Consider the following 15,701-nt stretch of genomic DNA (forward strand, 5'->3'; position numbering starts at 1 on the left):
TTCCGGTTGGTCACTCTGCAGTACTGACTGTATCACCATTGGCATGATGATTATTATAGCGTTCAAAGTGCCTGTTTAAGGTTTTTAACTGTTCTTGATGAATGCCCTGACTGCAATTCAGATTTCTTTTCATTTTACATCAGATTTTCAGTTGTACTTTTTAAATATGCAAGCGAATATTTTTTTGTTCTTGTAGAGTTCTTGATTTTTAATGAAAATCTTAAAATTAGAATCAGGACTTTTTTTTTTCCAGCACGGTGACTTTTCTTTAGCATCTCATTTGCAAAGAAAGTCTTAAATAATTGAAGAAGTTAAGTTTTCATACAGTAATAGTTATAAACTATTGTTTAATAAAGTGTAATAAAATATATTAGAATGTTTGTGCGTACATGTGTAAATCTAGAAAAAGATATCCACCTTTTTTTTCCTCACTGAATGGAATCAGATCAAACTTCCGTTTTTCAGAACGATCACAAATATTTCTAATGTCACAATCATGAGAGAATGTCAGAGATTTATACACTAATGTCTTAAAAGTCAGACATTAAGATACAGAATCATTGCTTGAACCATCAGTTCCCGAAACCATAAAAAAATACTGCTAAAAGCACACAGGGTTAATGCAACCCTGCTGGGACTTCGCACAGGGTAAAAAACTTGTGCTTGGTCCACTTGACACCTCAGTATGGCGGCATTATCATGCCAAAATCTGCACAATTCTGCAATAGTTATGTTCATCATCATATTCCGGGGAAAAGGCAGGACACATGTAAACCTCGGAACATCATTTATCTTTTTTACAGAAAAAAAAGTAATTTATTTCAGTTAATTTGTAAGTAAAGAAATGTAACCAAAAACTGATCAGCTCAAACGCATAGCTAATTATTTTTAAAATATTTTTCTTTAAATAAATTCTTCAAATATTTGGTTGTACACTTAGAAAAATAGTGGACAAGTATAGTTTGACCTTCACCAAAGCTGGAGGGAAAATAGGCAAAGATCATATTCACAAATCTTTTTGTGAATATGATTTTTTTAAATTATATTATTCAGTAAACGAAAGAACAGAACACAGAATATTAAGAAGTATGCCAAGGCTGTAGGGTTCTATTGTAGGTACATTGGTACAAAAGTAAGAAAGCAGATATTACAGACATGACGAATAAAAAATATTCAATAACCTACAACATTCATATGTGTTTATAGTTTTTTTTTTTTTTTTGCTTGTTCTCTTGAAAACAGTGTAAATTGTGGCTAGATGTCAGAGCTCGGGCTTTTTGACGTCTCTAAAATGTTAAACTGTAGGGGGCAGCAGCACGACTTCATGCCTTTGCTTACTTCGCAGAACAAGAACTCTGGGAGCAACACAACAAAGCTAACTGCCAGGTTTCCTGGCTATTAGCAACAGCGCTGACAGTCATTTTTACACAAAAATATGACTGATTGAATGTATATTAAGAGGCACTTAATAAAGCGTCAAGCTTAGATAACTTATCGGATATAGGTACGTTAATAAGTTTAATTCAGAATTTCTTAGATAACCTGGACGTAGCGCTGAACATGCTAGCTACTGAGCTACACGAGCATGATGCTAGCTGAACCGACTGAAGCTGCTAGTTGCTTTATTTTCGTTACAGACATACCAAGGGCTTAACTATATTAATATATTAAAAATATGACATAAAAATGACCAATAACCCATTATGTACTCTTTCAACTTCCTTGCACGCGCTCACTGTCTGGCTGTGGCAATAGCAGTTTTGTAAATATGCTAGCAGAGGAACAATTTAAATTGAACAGTGGGAAAAGGGCAGTAGAGGTGTTGACACATTTGTTGTCTCCTGTCAGATGCTGAAGGGAACCTCTCAGGATGTATGCCGTGTACAGACAGGCCCACACCCCAACCGCTGTGGAGTTTTCCGTCTACTGCAACTTTATATCCAGTAAGGAGAAAAACCTGGTCATCGCCGGAACGTCGCAGCTTTTCGTCTACAGGATCATCCATGATGTGGAGGTAGCTGTCAGCTCGACCTGTTTGTGAATGTCTGTTGAAAGGGGTTGTTCTGTGTCTTTACATTTTTTGTGTGTGATTATTGCAGAGCACCTCCAAGACTGACAAGCCATCCGGTACGCCCGTCCGTCTGACACTCAACAATACAAGAATGAATAGTAGTGAAGAAAACATTTACAATGATTTTCTGAATGTGTTGCAGATGCTAAAACTCGTAAGGAGAAGCTGGAGCAGGTGGCATCCTTTTCTGTCTTTGGCAACATCATGTCCATGGCCAGTGTGCAGCTAATAGGGGCCAGCAGAGATGCGCTGCTTCTCAGTTTTAAAGATGCAAAGGTATCTACTGCCTAAGCAAATGATGCTCAAACAAACTGTCAAACAGCTCAGTTCAAGTGATGTGTGCATGTTCTCTCTCCAGCTGGCTGTAGTGGAGTACGACACTGGGACTCATGACCTCAAGACTCTCTCGCTGCATTACTTTGAGGAGCCAGAACTGAGAGTAAGCACACCACCTCACCTAAATCCACACGTTGTCACATAGCAACAACAAATATCAGTGTATTTTAATGGGCTTGAGACCAACACAGATTTGTTATAACTCTGGGGAAGATGCAGAGATTCATAACTCAGGTGGGAAAATCTGTTGACTGGACAACTTTCAGTTGAACATTTCGTCAAAAGAATGACTAAAGTAACCAGTAATATTTTTTAGTAATCTCATTTTTATTTTAGTTTTTGGTCAGCTATATAGAGCAAAACAGCGTGCCCAAACAACTTATAGTAAAGAATATTTCATTTTCCATAAATATCAACGTCCCATAGAAGAAAATGTACCCGTCCACTTGATTGCAAATATGTTGCGTCGTTCTTTATTTTAAAATCTAAAAACAGAAATGAAATCATGGCTTTTACACCATCATTTCATTTGGCAGATAAACTTGGTAGATAAATCAAAAAATTATAAGCCATCTTTTTTCAAAAGATCATGTAACATTTGTAAGCAAGTTTTTCTTAGCTGGACTGAGTCCAAAAGGGATTTTTTTAATTATAAAGGTGTCAGATTAGACCAGAGTCTGTGGCCAGACTTTGCTAGTAGCTGAAGATAATTAAGTCTCTAGCTATACAAAGCTGATAGACACACCTTTCTATAGCCTTCCAGTTGAAATTGTGTTGAAAGTATTTACTCCAGGAGGATGAAGACAGTTCCCCGCCATACTTTCAGAAAAAATGGAAAACTCCACCATTTTCTCACCAGTTTGCGTTTGCTCTGTCTCGTAAATTGCCAGTTGTGTATGATATACACAAGGTGATGGGTTTTATGTTCAACTCGTCCCGTTGTTTTGTGTCTTCAGGACGGCTTCGTACAGAACGTCCACATCCCGATTGTCCGCGTTGACCCAGAGAACCGCTGCGCCGTCATGCTCGTCTACGGCACCAAGCTGGTGGTGCTACCGTTCCGGAAGGACACCCTTACCGACGAGCAGGAGAACGGAGTAGGAGAAGGGTAGGACTGAACTTCCAGCAGAATTCCCCCTCCGTGTCTCCATGTCTCCGGTTGTTCTCATTGGTTGGAATTGGTTGTGTGAACCGTCTGCAGACCCAAATCCAGCTTCCTGCCCAGTTACATCATCGACGTTCGCGAGTTAGACGAGAAGCTGCTCAACATTGTCGACATGAAGTTCCTTCACGGTTACTACGAGCCGACGCTGCTCATTCTGTATGAGCCCAACCAGACGTGGCCGGGGTGAGTCGGCGTTGTGACTCCTGGACGTGTTTATAATCTGTTTTTACGCAACGTTCACTTCCTGTGATGTGATCCCTCTCCCAGGCGCGTGGCCGTTCGTCAGGACACATGCAGCATCGTGGCCATCTCCCTCAACATCATGCAGAAGGTCCATCCTGTCATCTGGTCGCTTAGCAACCTGCCCTTTGATTGCACACAAGTCATGGCTGTTCCCAAACCAATCGGTGAGCCTTTTTTTTTCCCCCTCTCACTCAGCTAACAGTTTGTTGTGAAGATCATTACCTTTGTGAATCTAGGATCTGAATTAGCACGTGGATTTTGTTGGTAAAGTTATTGTCGCCTCTCTGTGTTCTGATCCTGTTACATCTTCTTAGGTGGTGTGGTTGTGTTTGCTGTGAATTCACTGCTGTATCTGAACCAGAGCGTCCCACCGTACGGAGTCTCTCTGAATTCTCTCACCAATGGGACCACATCCTTCCCTCTACGTAAGCAAAATCAGCCAAACCGGCTTTTTCTGTTACACAACACCAGGAGTTCAATGTAGTCTTGTAAATTATGGAATATTTTTAAATGGGGGAAACAAAAACTAGAGCAAAAAAAAAAAAGTCTCTGCTTTACAAAAAATAAATATAGTAACTAAAAAAAGGTTGAAATAAGTTAAGTACTGATAGACAAAGCCACTGACATCTTCTAGATAACCTGCTACATCAAGCCTTAAGGTTGACATTTTAGCCATCAGCATCTCTCTTATGGAAAACCTTGAAACACTCATACACACACACACACACACACAAGTAACTTAACATGTAGCAATGGGCACAGCTAAGTAAAAACTTAGTTGCTTTAACCCTAAAGCAGTAATCAAAAACATTGGTTCTGCTAATGCTAAAGCTACACCAACACAGTATTTAGCAACAATACGTTATCTAACTGAAGCTCATTCTAAATTGTTTACCAACATGATAGTTAGCAGAAGCTAAAGTGCTTCACCAATAAGTTATTTAACAGAATCAGATTCTCTTAAATTAGCTTCCACTTTAGCTTATGTGAAAGCTAAAGCTAAAGAAATTGAAGCTAAATTGTTCAATTCATCAATTGAATATTTGGCACTCAGTTGTTCAATTGTTGACTTCATGGTGTTTTCTTTGCAATTTTCTGTTTATGTTACGTCTCGTCAGCTGAAATTCCTGCTCCTCGTTTTCTTCTTTCACTAGCTGCAGGCGGGTTAAAATCCTTTTAACTGAGCCGGAGATAAAGACATTTCTTATAACTTCTCATCTGTAATCCTTGACTGTTTGTTTGATCCAAAAACCAGCAACTGATACAAGAGATCATTGTAATGTTCTCTCTACGTATTTTTGAAGAATAGATCTTTTTTTTCAAAAACAATTGAAACCTGAATAATTTTAGCTTTAACATCGGTAGTCTGTATAATGCTGTAAATATACCTTTAGAAATTCAGTGATCGTCTCTAAACAAAGTGTTTGTTACTCACAGGTGTCCACGAAGAAGTAAAGATCGCCCTGGACTGTTCTCAGTCTGACTTTATCGCCTATGACAAGATGGTGATCTCACTGAGAGGAGGGGAAATGTGAGTTCCCTTAGACGTCTTTAGAAAGTATGCGACTTTTGGGATTCTTCACCGACTGTGGTTTCCTTGCAGCTACGTGTTGACACTCATAACAGACGGCATGAGAAGCGTGAGGGCTTTCCACTTCGACAAAGCAGCAGCCAGCGTCCTCACGACATGCGTAGGTTCTCCGGTTTAAATGCTAGCAACGCTGGTTCTCCTCCGTTCTTCCTTAAAGAAAAGGTTCGATGTCACTGCATTCTTTCCCTCATTCAGATGGTAACCATGGAGCCCGGCTACCTCTTTCTCGGTTCCCGCCTCGGAAACTCGCTGCTGCTGAAGTACACGGAGAAGCTGCAGGAGACGCCGGCGGAGGAAGGCAAAGACAAGCAGGACAAAGAGAAGGAGAAAGAGGCAGAAAAGCAGGCGAGTTGGGCTTCTATGATACGCCACGACTTTACAGCTTTCATTCTGACTTTAACACTTGGCTGCTGATGACTTCCAGGAGGAACCACCAGTCAAAAAGAAGCGCGTAGAGTCTTCCGCCAACTGGACAGGTAAAGCCACCGTCGCCTCATGTGACGTCGTAGCACTGAGCACTATACGAGCTGATCGGCTGACGTCTTTGTGGTTTTCAGACGAGGTGGACGAGATCGAGGTGTACGGAAGTGAGGCCCAGTCAGGCACCCAGCTGGCCACCTACTCGTTTGAGGTGAAAAAGTTCATGCTTTTTTGTTTTATCTCTAGTAGCTGCAGATTTAAACAGGATTAAATATGGAATTTTTTTAATTAAATCGTTCTTTTAAGTTATTAAAACAAAACGACACCGAATTATTGCAAAAGCAAGGCAGACGTGTGGAAGAACATCAGCAACCAGCATGATTTCAATTTGCAAAAACAGTAGAAAAGGCAGAAGGAAGGACAAACTAGAACCACCTGAAAAGTCACTTTCTGTTTAAGTTGGACCGTTTACAGGGAACGTGTGTGTATTTTCCCCCAGGTGTGTGATAGCATCCTCAACATCGGGCCTTGTGCGAATGCCTCCATGGGCGAGCCCGCCTTCCTGTCGGAGGAGGTAAACACACACTTCCTTATCCCAATGTCAGACTTTGTACTCGGACTGAAATTGACCATTTTTTCCCCCTGCAGTTCCAGAGCAACCCTGAGCCTGACCTGGAGGTCGTCGTGTGCTCCGGTTACGGTAAAAACGGCGCGCTGTCCGTCCTCCAGGTAAAACCCTTTGTCTCCGCGTCGCTGCATCGTCGTCGTGTACCAGACTAGCGTTGCCGCGCCGTCCTAAAACCTGCGGTGGCGAGGGCCGTCTGCCGCAGGTCCTGCGACGGTGCTAAAGGGAAGTCTGGGTTTACCAGGGCTGCCTCAGAGATCCATGGAGTAGCCTGTAAACACCCCAGATACAGCATCCATCTGCTGTTTGTTAAACCTGCTTCAATCGTCCCTTTCCTTTTGCTTCCGTTCTCTCCGTAGAGGAGCATTCGACCTCAGGTGGTCACTACTTTCGAGCTGCCAGGCTGCCAAGACATGTGGACTGTTGTCTCGAGTGAGGTCAAGGAAGACAAGAAAGTAGGAGTCGTTTCAGAAGGGACTGAGGTTTTCTGGCATGTTAAATTCAGGGTTGTCCTCATTTTTTCTTGCCGCATTGTGTCGCTTTCTAGACCTCCAAAAGTGATGAGTCAGAGGACGGAGGAAAGACCGAAGTTAAGGAGGATTGTGAAGAGGTCGAGAAGGACAAAGAAGAGCCGGAGAAAGAGGAGGAGAAGACGGAACCTCCCATGGAGGACGATGCCAAAAAACACGGCTTCCTCATTCTGAGCAGAGAGGATTCCACCATGGTAGGAACGCAGGCTTTTATACATACAAACCTGTAAATGCTGAGGCGCCTTTTTCACATTATGTTCGGTTTTACGTCTTTGAGATCATTTTCAAGCAGTATGTTGTCACCTTCTTAGAATAAAGATTTAGGCCAGTATTTTATGAAAATGACAACGTATAACTTGAAAATGCTCTCAAAACAACAATATCACAATAATTGCTGGGACAATTTATCATTCAGTAAAACTTAATGAGACAAGCCCAGTAATCAGGTGGTATCTTGCCTCCAATGCTTACTTGTAGATCCTTCAAACGGGTCAGGAAATCATGGAGCTGGACACCAGCGGGTTTGCCACTCAGGGCCCGACGGTGTTCGCTGGAAACATCGGCGACGACCAGTACATCATCCAGGTTTCACCCATGGGCCTTCGACTTCTGGAAGGAGGTAAAATCTCCACGTGTAAAGACTCCAGTCATGAACGGAAGATCTTAAGCAAACTTCGGATCTTAATCCTTCCAGTGAAATGATTTTTCTCCTGCTTACTGGTTTCTAATCTGCTTGGCTTTCAGTGAAACAGCTCCACTTTATCCCAGTGGACCTGGGCTCCCCCATCGTACATTGCTCTGTGGCGGACCCCTACGTGGTCATCATGACGGCCGAGGGCGTGGTCACCATGTTTGTGCTGAAGAGCGACTCCTACATGGGAAAAACCCACCGACTGGCCCTGCAGAAACCTCAGATTTCCACCGTGAGTGAAGCATTCTCTCTTTTCAGAAGGTTATAGGTTAGAAGTATCAGGTTTTTAAAAGTTGCATCAGAATTGCAGACTTCTTTTAGAGCCCTAAACGCTGTCATGTCGAACTGTTTGTTTCTATTCCAAAGCAATCCCGTGTGATCGCACTGTGCGCGTACCGAGATGTCAGCGGCATGTTCACCACAGAAAACAAAACGAGTTCCTCCACCAAAGAAGACTTCCTCACCAGGAGTCAGTCAGAGGCAGAGACTGTTTACCAGGACCTCAGGTAGGAACGCCCGTCACTTTTATTGGGCCTTAAGCCTCCTGGTTTAACAGGGTGTCTGCACATCCTTAAAAAGTCTCTAAAATTCTTAAATTCATCTATGTTCATTTAAGACCTTAAAATGTCTGAAGTTCATTTGAATGGAAAAAAATAAGTTGACTTTAAATGCTTTAGTCACTTAAATTTAGCTGTGGCGGGACTATTTAATCTCATTCTGTTTTAACTGTTATATGAACATGCAGACCATCTTCACTGCATCCTGTGACTAGAGGTGGTAGCAGCTACTGTAGCTAGTCGCTGATATACCATTATTGGGGTATATCAGCAACTAGCTAGCTAGCTGGTTAGCTATTTTACATCCATTGTGGGTATGTGCAAATTTATCACCAGTTGACTGAATGATATTTGTCTTCACCATTGGCTTGCTTCTGTTGCCAACCCATACAATTTATTTATTTGCATTATTGTGTGCATTTTTGTGATGTTGCACGTCTTAAATTCAATTTGAAGTGTTGAAACCTCACGGAAACCCTGAGCAGCTTTTTTTTTTTTAACGTCCGTCATGGATAAATGCAAATTTGTTGTCTGGACGATGTTCAACGTTGCCATTGGTCCACTTCTATTGCCAACAATACATACGATGTATTTATTTGCGTTTTTCTTTTTCTCCCTACATTTCTGTCATGCTAAATGTCTTAAATTCCATTTGTAACGGCCTTAAAAAGTCTTAAATGTTAGTCAGCAAAACCTACAGAATATCATTCATGTTTGTGCAGCAACACCGTGGATGATGAGGAGGAAATGCTGTACGGAGAGTCTGGCACCAACGCTGCACCTGCTAAAGAGGAAATGAGCCGCGGCTCCGCCGGACCTGCACCTGGTACGAGTGAGGGAAACCCAAGCAAAGCAGAGCCATCCCACTGGTGTGTGATCATCAGGGACAACGGCGTGATGGAGGTATGCTGGTTTTCTTCCAGTTGACTGAGGGAAAGAATATTCATAAGGTTTCAGGCATGTAGGTCTAACATTTTTGACCCTTCTCTTGTCTTTCCAAAAACAGATTTTCCAGCTACCAGACTGGCGTTTGGTCTTCCTGGTCAAGAACTTCCCAGTAGGCCAGAGAGTACTGGTGGACAGTTCCTCCGGCCAATCGGCTGCTCAGGGAGAGGGTAAAAAGGAGGAAGTGGCTCGACAGGGAGAGTTCCCACTGATCAAAGAAGTCGCTTTGGTTTCACTGGGCAACAATCGCAGCAGGCCATACTTGCTGGCGAGTTCTTAACTTTGGTTGCACTCAATTTTTAATTTCTAGACTAAAAAAATAACTTCAAACTCCTTCGGTTTTTTTAGGTGTACGTGGAGAACGAGCTTCTGATTTATGAGGCGTTCCCATACGACCAGCAGCAGCCACAAAACAACCTGAAAGTTCGCTTCAAAAAAGTACGAGCTACAAGCAGCGAACATGTCGTCTTTGTAGAAGTCAGGGTTAACAGCGACTCTGTCCGTCTGAGCAGGTTCACCACAACATCAACTTCCGAGAAAAGAAATCCAAGCTGAAGAAAGACAAGAAGACAGACAGCGGCGGTACGGAGGAGAGCCCGGCGGTGAAAAGTCGCATTTCTAGGTTTAGATACTTCGAGGACATCTCTGGTTATTCAGGGGTACGAATCAGATACATGAAGAATATTTAGGAACCTCACTTCACGATGTGAAGACTTAACTTTTTGCCATCCTGGTTGGGACAGGTATTCATCTGCGGACCGTCTCCTCACTGGATGCTCATCACCTCACGAGGAGCACTGAGGCTCCATCCCATGAGCATCGACGGACCCATCGAGTCCTTCTCTCCCTTCCACAACATCAACTGTCCGAAAGGCTTCCTTTACTTCAACAAGCAGGTAAAGTGATTACAGTACGCTTTAATTCAGCTAGGTCTCAAAGGCTAATCAATCAGCTTATTTACCTATAAAGTCTAAATGTGTGCTCTGTTTGTTATTTGGGTAACTTTGTATTGAATCCAGCGGAATTGTAAGACGTTAAATATAAAACATCTTATTTTGAAGGATATTTTTGCTCTTCTTTGCATATCTGTATTTCAAATGAAACATACAGGAACAAAGTAAAACATGGACAGTAGAGGATGAGATGTAAACATTAATATAATACCTAAGGGCATTGTTGAACATGTAAACTGTTGAAATTAAATTGGTGTTTTAGATTGGCCTTTGAAGGGCAGATATAATTTGAATTGAAGTTAGCACTTTAGCATTAGCTTCATCTAAATACCTTATTGTTCTAGTACTTCAGCATTAGCTCTCACTAAATACTGTGACGGTGTAGGTCTTTAGTATTAGCTTCTGCTAAAGTCAATGAGGATTTTACACTTTAGCATTTCTTCTTCTAAATATCATGTATTTAGCATTAGCTTTGGCTAAATACTGTGTTGGTAGAGTGCTTTAGCTATAGCTTCCACTAAATACCGCGGTGGTGTAGCGGTTTACCATAAAGTTCCATTGAATCCCATGGTGGTGTAGCACTTTAGCATTAGTGGTGGCTATATATTATGGTGGTGTAGCGCTTTAGCGTCAGTGGAAGTAATGTTTATTATTAGTGCTTTAGGGCTAGCATAACTAACGTTTTAGTTAGCGGTGCTCACTGCTGAACAAATAGTATTTGACAATTCTGGTACTGGTGATCCAGCACCATGCAGTTCACGATTTACTTTAGCTTTGATGGTTCCTGAACATGGTCAGAAAAGTCCTTCAAATAGTTAAACTTGAGTGTTTCAACAGGAAAATGATCCCAAATAAATCCTGATTTTAGTAAATTGAAACACTTACTTAAAATGGGCAATGTATTTTACATGGACATGTAAAATACATTGCCATGTATTTTACATGGCAATTCTGGTAGAAACAATTTCCACCCCAAATGAATATGAAAACTTACCCTGGAGTGAATAAAGCTGGCTGACTATAAGCTAATAGAATAAACTGCACCTCAGCAGTATTGTACAGTGGTGACTGTGGCTGTGTGGGTAGAATAGTCGTCTTGCGATCGGAAGGCTGCAGGTTCAATTCCAGCTTCCTCCTGCCACATGTCGATGTGCCCCTGGGCAAGGCACCCAACCCCAAGTTGCCTACCGAGCTGCGTATCAGTGTATAAATGTGTTGAGCGTTTGTGAGTGCTCATGGGTGAATGTGGCTCTAGTGTAAAGTGCTTTGAGTGATCAAAAATGATCGGATAAAGCGCTATACAAGTTCAGTCCATTTACCATTTAAAATTTGAGGAAATCTGCATCAAACCCAAGACTGTTCCAGGAAACCGAGCAGTTTTTATTCTAAGATGAGGAGTAAGAAATGCGAGCAGCTTATTGATGCTGACATGAGTGTGTGATTTAACCAGCTATTGCTGGGGGTGTGTGTGTATCTTGCAGTTTGTAGTGGCTGCAAGATGCACGCATGTGCATGCGTGTTAAGAGAAAATCCAATGTCAATTCTAACTTGTGCATTTAATTATGTACTTTTAGCAATTAAAGTTGTTGGTTTTTAAATCTTTTTGCGTTCAAACACCTCATGTTTGACCGTTTCTCCCACAGGGCGAGCTGAGGATCAGCGTCCTCCCCACCTACCTGTCCTACGACGCCCCCTGGCCCGTCAGGAAGATCCCCCTGAGGTGCACGGTGCACTATGTCTCCTACCACGTGGAAAGCAAGGTAAGGCTCCTCAGCGTCAAGCGCTTCATTGGTGTGAATTCAACTAATAAAACCCTCCCCAGTCTTTCACGCCTCCGCCTCGGTAACACGAGGCAGAATAAAGCCACACGGGTCGAGCCGCTTTGAAAAGTTCGACATGAAAGGCTTCTGGCCTTGAAGTTTTCTTAAAGCAAAAAGGGAGGAAGAAAAAAAAATCAATGCGAGCGACTCTGAAGGGATTATTCTTTGATGCTACAGTTTTTTTTTCTTTCTTCCCTTCTGTTGGATTTCAGGTGTACGCTGTGTGCACAAGTGTGAAAGAGCTGTGCACTCGCATCCCCAGAATGACGGGAGAGGAGAAGGAGTTTGAAACCATAGAGAGAGGTCGGAGAAAACACACATTTTCTGTTGGTTTAATCATCCAGTGAGCTTTAAGCTTTAAGCTCTTGTGAGCTGGTGTTAAAAACAGAGGAGGAACGTCTGGAATGTATGGTAGAAATCAGCATGTTGATCCGTCTCCTGCCGTTTCTCCTGATCCTCTCTGCAGACGAGCGCCACATTAACCCTCAGCAGGAGAAGTTCTCCATCCAGCTCATCTCTCCTGTTAGCTGGGAGACCATTCCCAACACAAGGTAAAAACATCTCCGCAAGGCTCTGCTGCCTCAGTCGGGCAGAGGACAATTAATTCAGGCTCACTTCATTTCAGTCAGGGCAGCTGGAACCAGGAGGTAGTTTATCCTGGTCTCAGCTCATTTAGAAACTCTGCCAACAGTAATTAAAACCGTGACTGGTTCACCTCAAGGTTAATGAAGTAACATTGATTTGCTGTGCGTTCACACTCTACTGTGCAAAAGAAGAGGTGAAGTCACACATTTACTTCTCCAGAATCTCTAGTTTTTTATTGTTTGCTAAGTGATTGAACTTGCCACCTGTAGATCATGTTGGCCTTAATCAATTCTCCTACTCTCTATAAACAAATCCATCTTGCGATGAAATATTTGAGACTTTCGAAGCAGAATGAAATATTGTAGTGGTTTTGAATTATTGTTTGTTTAATGATTTCTTCCTTTATTTTTGAACATCAGTATCAATGTTCACATGTAAAGCAGAAATACAAAATAAGTCACTGGTTTCCCACCCAACTCCAGTCAAGCTGAACCTCATGGACACCAGTCAAAAAGGAGAAAAAAAGTTATGAAAAAGTGAATGTATTCAAAAGAGAAAAACATATATGTACACATACAAAGTGTTTAGAGGGGGACAACATTTGTGCTGGGCTTCAAGTAAATGTGCATGAAAGCTCTGAGTCCCTATGGACTCAGATCACTTTATTGATCCTTACAGGGTAATTATTTTGCCCAAGTAACACAAAATACAGTAAATTATAGAGTGAAATAAGAATATGAATTTCAGTGTACAATGACGCCAAAGAGGCAGATGTGCAATCTGCCACAGACAGTGCAGTTCATTAGTTGGGAGTTGTGTATTCTCATGGCTGTAAGGATAAACAACCAAAACTACGTCCTGGCTCAGCTGCTCTCTCGCCCAGCCAGGACGTAGTGAAGGAGGTGACTATTACAGATCGGGATGCTCTGTGCCAGCCTCCAGCAGAGCCTCTTAAAGACGATTGACTTCCAGTGTTCTCCTTCCAGCTAGTAATGCGAATGAAATTATAATCCTGTGTCTATTCCGTAACCGTATGCTTTATTTTTTTTGACAACTACTACACCAAATACATGTTTACACTGCAGTATGCTATATAGTATATTGGCTGGATGGTGGAAGACTTTAAACGGTACAATGGCCGGTCTGACACAGAGACTATGGTTGGTCCTTGTCAGAGCGCCATCCCAGATGTCCTGCCCCATCTCCTCTGATCTTATTCTAAATAAAAAACAGCATTAAAATTCATCTTTGAGATACGACATTCGTAGTTGAAAGGTATTCTGAACACTTTTATCTTATCTCCTTCAGGATCGACCTGGAGGAGTGGGAGCATGTGACCTGTATGAAGACGGTGGCCTTGAGGAGTCAGGAGACAGTATCAGGACTGAAAGGCTACATCGCAGCAGGAACCTGTGTGATGCAGGGGGAGGAGGTCACCTGCAGGGGGAGGGTGAGCGGGTCATACCTCTGCAGACTCAACTTTGATGCCACATGGCTTTTGTTTCTCTCACAGCGTCTGTTTGTGTTCAGATCCTGATCCTGGACGTGATAGAGGTGGTCCCAGAGCCAGGCCAGCCCCTCACCAAGAACAAGTTTAAAGTGCTATATGAAAAGGAGCAGAAGGGACCGGTGACGGCCCTGTGCCACTGCCATGGGTACCTGGTGTCAGCCATTGGCCAAAAGGTCCCAAAAACACACACACAGAAGAAAGCTGTAGAGTTTCAAATAGCAGAAACAAGGGTGACGACGACGTCCGTGTTCCCTGTAGATCTTCCTGTGGGTCCTGAAGGACAACGACCTGACAGGCATGGCCTTCATCGACACGCAGCTCTACATCCACCAGATGATCAGCATCAAGAACTTCATCCTGGCAGCGGATCTGATGAAGAGCATCTCTCTGCTGCGCTACCAGGAGGAGAGCAAGACGCTGTCGCTCGTCAGCAGGGTGAGCCGAGGCTCTTCCTCACAGCAACTCTTATCTGTTGCTGTGTTAAATTGAACCCGTTTCATTTTGTCTGAACAGGACGCCAAGCCCTTAGAAGTCTACAGCATTGAATTCATGGTGGACAACAACCAGCTTGGATTCCTGGGTAAAATTCCTAACGACCTCTAGATAACAGACCGCTCAAATGTTCCGTCTCGCAGACCTTTGAGTTTTTCCCCCTGGTTTTTACAGTGTCTGATCGAGACAAGAACCTGTTCGTGTACATGTATTTACCTGAAGGTGGGTCGCTGCAGTCTGATCTGAAACACCAGGACTTCGGTAAATAAAAGTGTTAAGCTTGTGACATGTGTTTGCAGCCAAAGAGAGCTTCGGAGGAATGCGCCTGCTGAGGCGAGCCGACTTCAACGCCGGCGCGCACGTTAACACGTTGTGGCGGATGCCGTGCCGCGGATCGCTGGACTCCGGCAGCAAGAAGGCTCTCACCTGGGACAACAAGCAGATCTCGTGGTTTGGTAAGATGCAGCTCATCCCGCAAGGTTTTCGCATCTCCTCTTCTCTTTGCTAACATGAAAACATCGGTTCCTGCAGCGACGCTGGACGGAGGGATTGGGCTGCTGCTTCCCATGCCTGAGAAGACATACCGTCGCCTGCTGATGTTGCAGAATGCCCTCAACAGTTTGCTGCCTCATCACGCCGGTCTCAATCCAAAAGCCTTCAGGTTTTGTTTTGGTTTTTTTTGGTTTTTTATCTTCAGCTTTCTAGAATGAAAAGAATTTCAGCACACATTACTTCACCTTTCCTGCCGTTGTTTAGAATGATGCACTGCGACAGACGGAGTCTTCAGAACGCCGTGAGGAACGTCCTGGACGGAGAACTCCTCAGCAAGTACGTGTACCTCAGCACCATGGAGCGCAGCGAGCTGGCCAAGAAGATCGGCACCACGCAGGACATCGTGAGTGCGCCCGAGTTCTGATCGCTTCTCCTCAAACGGGAGCTTCTTTTTTTTTTTCACGTGTTCTTTTCGTCTCTTTGCAGATCATGGACGATCTTCTGGAAATCGACAGAGTAACCGCTCATTTCTGAGCGTTCTAACATTCCCGTCGGTTCGAAACGCTTGTCGCGTTCTCGGTGCAGATACCATCTTTTGTGTTTTTTTGTTATTCAGAAGTCCACCTTGTTTTCTTAGAATATTTTGTATTAAAAAAAGGAGAAGAAAACATTTGT

General features: G+C 43.1%; 1 protein-coding gene across 2 annotated transcripts; it reads left to right on the forward strand.

Annotated features, from left to right (window-relative positions):
• Positions 1 to 1,336: 1,336 nt before the first annotated feature.
• Positions 1,337 to 15,698, forward strand: cpsf1 (cleavage and polyadenylation specific factor 1). 2 transcript variants are annotated; one of them, XM_008421374.3, is made up of 38 exons: positions 1,337 to 1,504; positions 1,849 to 2,014; positions 2,100 to 2,127; positions 2,214 to 2,347; positions 2,430 to 2,510; positions 3,364 to 3,515; positions 3,609 to 3,755; positions 3,840 to 3,979; positions 4,130 to 4,240; positions 5,253 to 5,346; positions 5,419 to 5,506; positions 5,602 to 5,751; positions 5,831 to 5,882; positions 5,964 to 6,037; positions 6,326 to 6,400; positions 6,475 to 6,555; positions 6,811 to 6,906; positions 6,999 to 7,175; positions 7,459 to 7,600; positions 7,726 to 7,904; positions 8,039 to 8,178; positions 8,952 to 9,132; positions 9,236 to 9,442; positions 9,523 to 9,612; positions 9,687 to 9,833; positions 9,918 to 10,070; positions 11,771 to 11,887; positions 12,160 to 12,250; positions 12,414 to 12,498; positions 13,841 to 13,982; positions 14,063 to 14,215; positions 14,301 to 14,477; positions 14,556 to 14,622; positions 14,709 to 14,756; positions 14,834 to 14,989; positions 15,066 to 15,195; positions 15,291 to 15,429; positions 15,513 to 15,698. In XM_008421374.3, exons 2-38 carry the CDS (start codon positions 1,871 to 1,873, stop codon positions 15,558 to 15,560), a joined length of 4,416 nt encoding a protein of 1,471 aa, XP_008419596.1. In that variant the 5' UTR covers positions 1,337 to 1,504; positions 1,849 to 1,870; the 3' UTR covers positions 15,561 to 15,698. The 2 variants fall into 2 exon arrangements, with proteins under 2 accessions (XP_008419596.1, XP_081469108.1); XM_081612982.1 differs by having other exon boundaries at positions 5,831 to 6,037.
• Positions 15,699 to 15,701: the final 3 nt, after the last annotated feature.

The sequence above is a fragment of the Poecilia reticulata genome, chromosome 11 (assembly GCF_904066995.2).
Source record: "Poecilia reticulata chromosome 11, P_reticulata-male-v2, whole genome shotgun sequence".
NCBI lineage: Eukaryota > Metazoa > Chordata > Actinopteri > Cyprinodontiformes > Poeciliidae > Poecilia > Poecilia reticulata.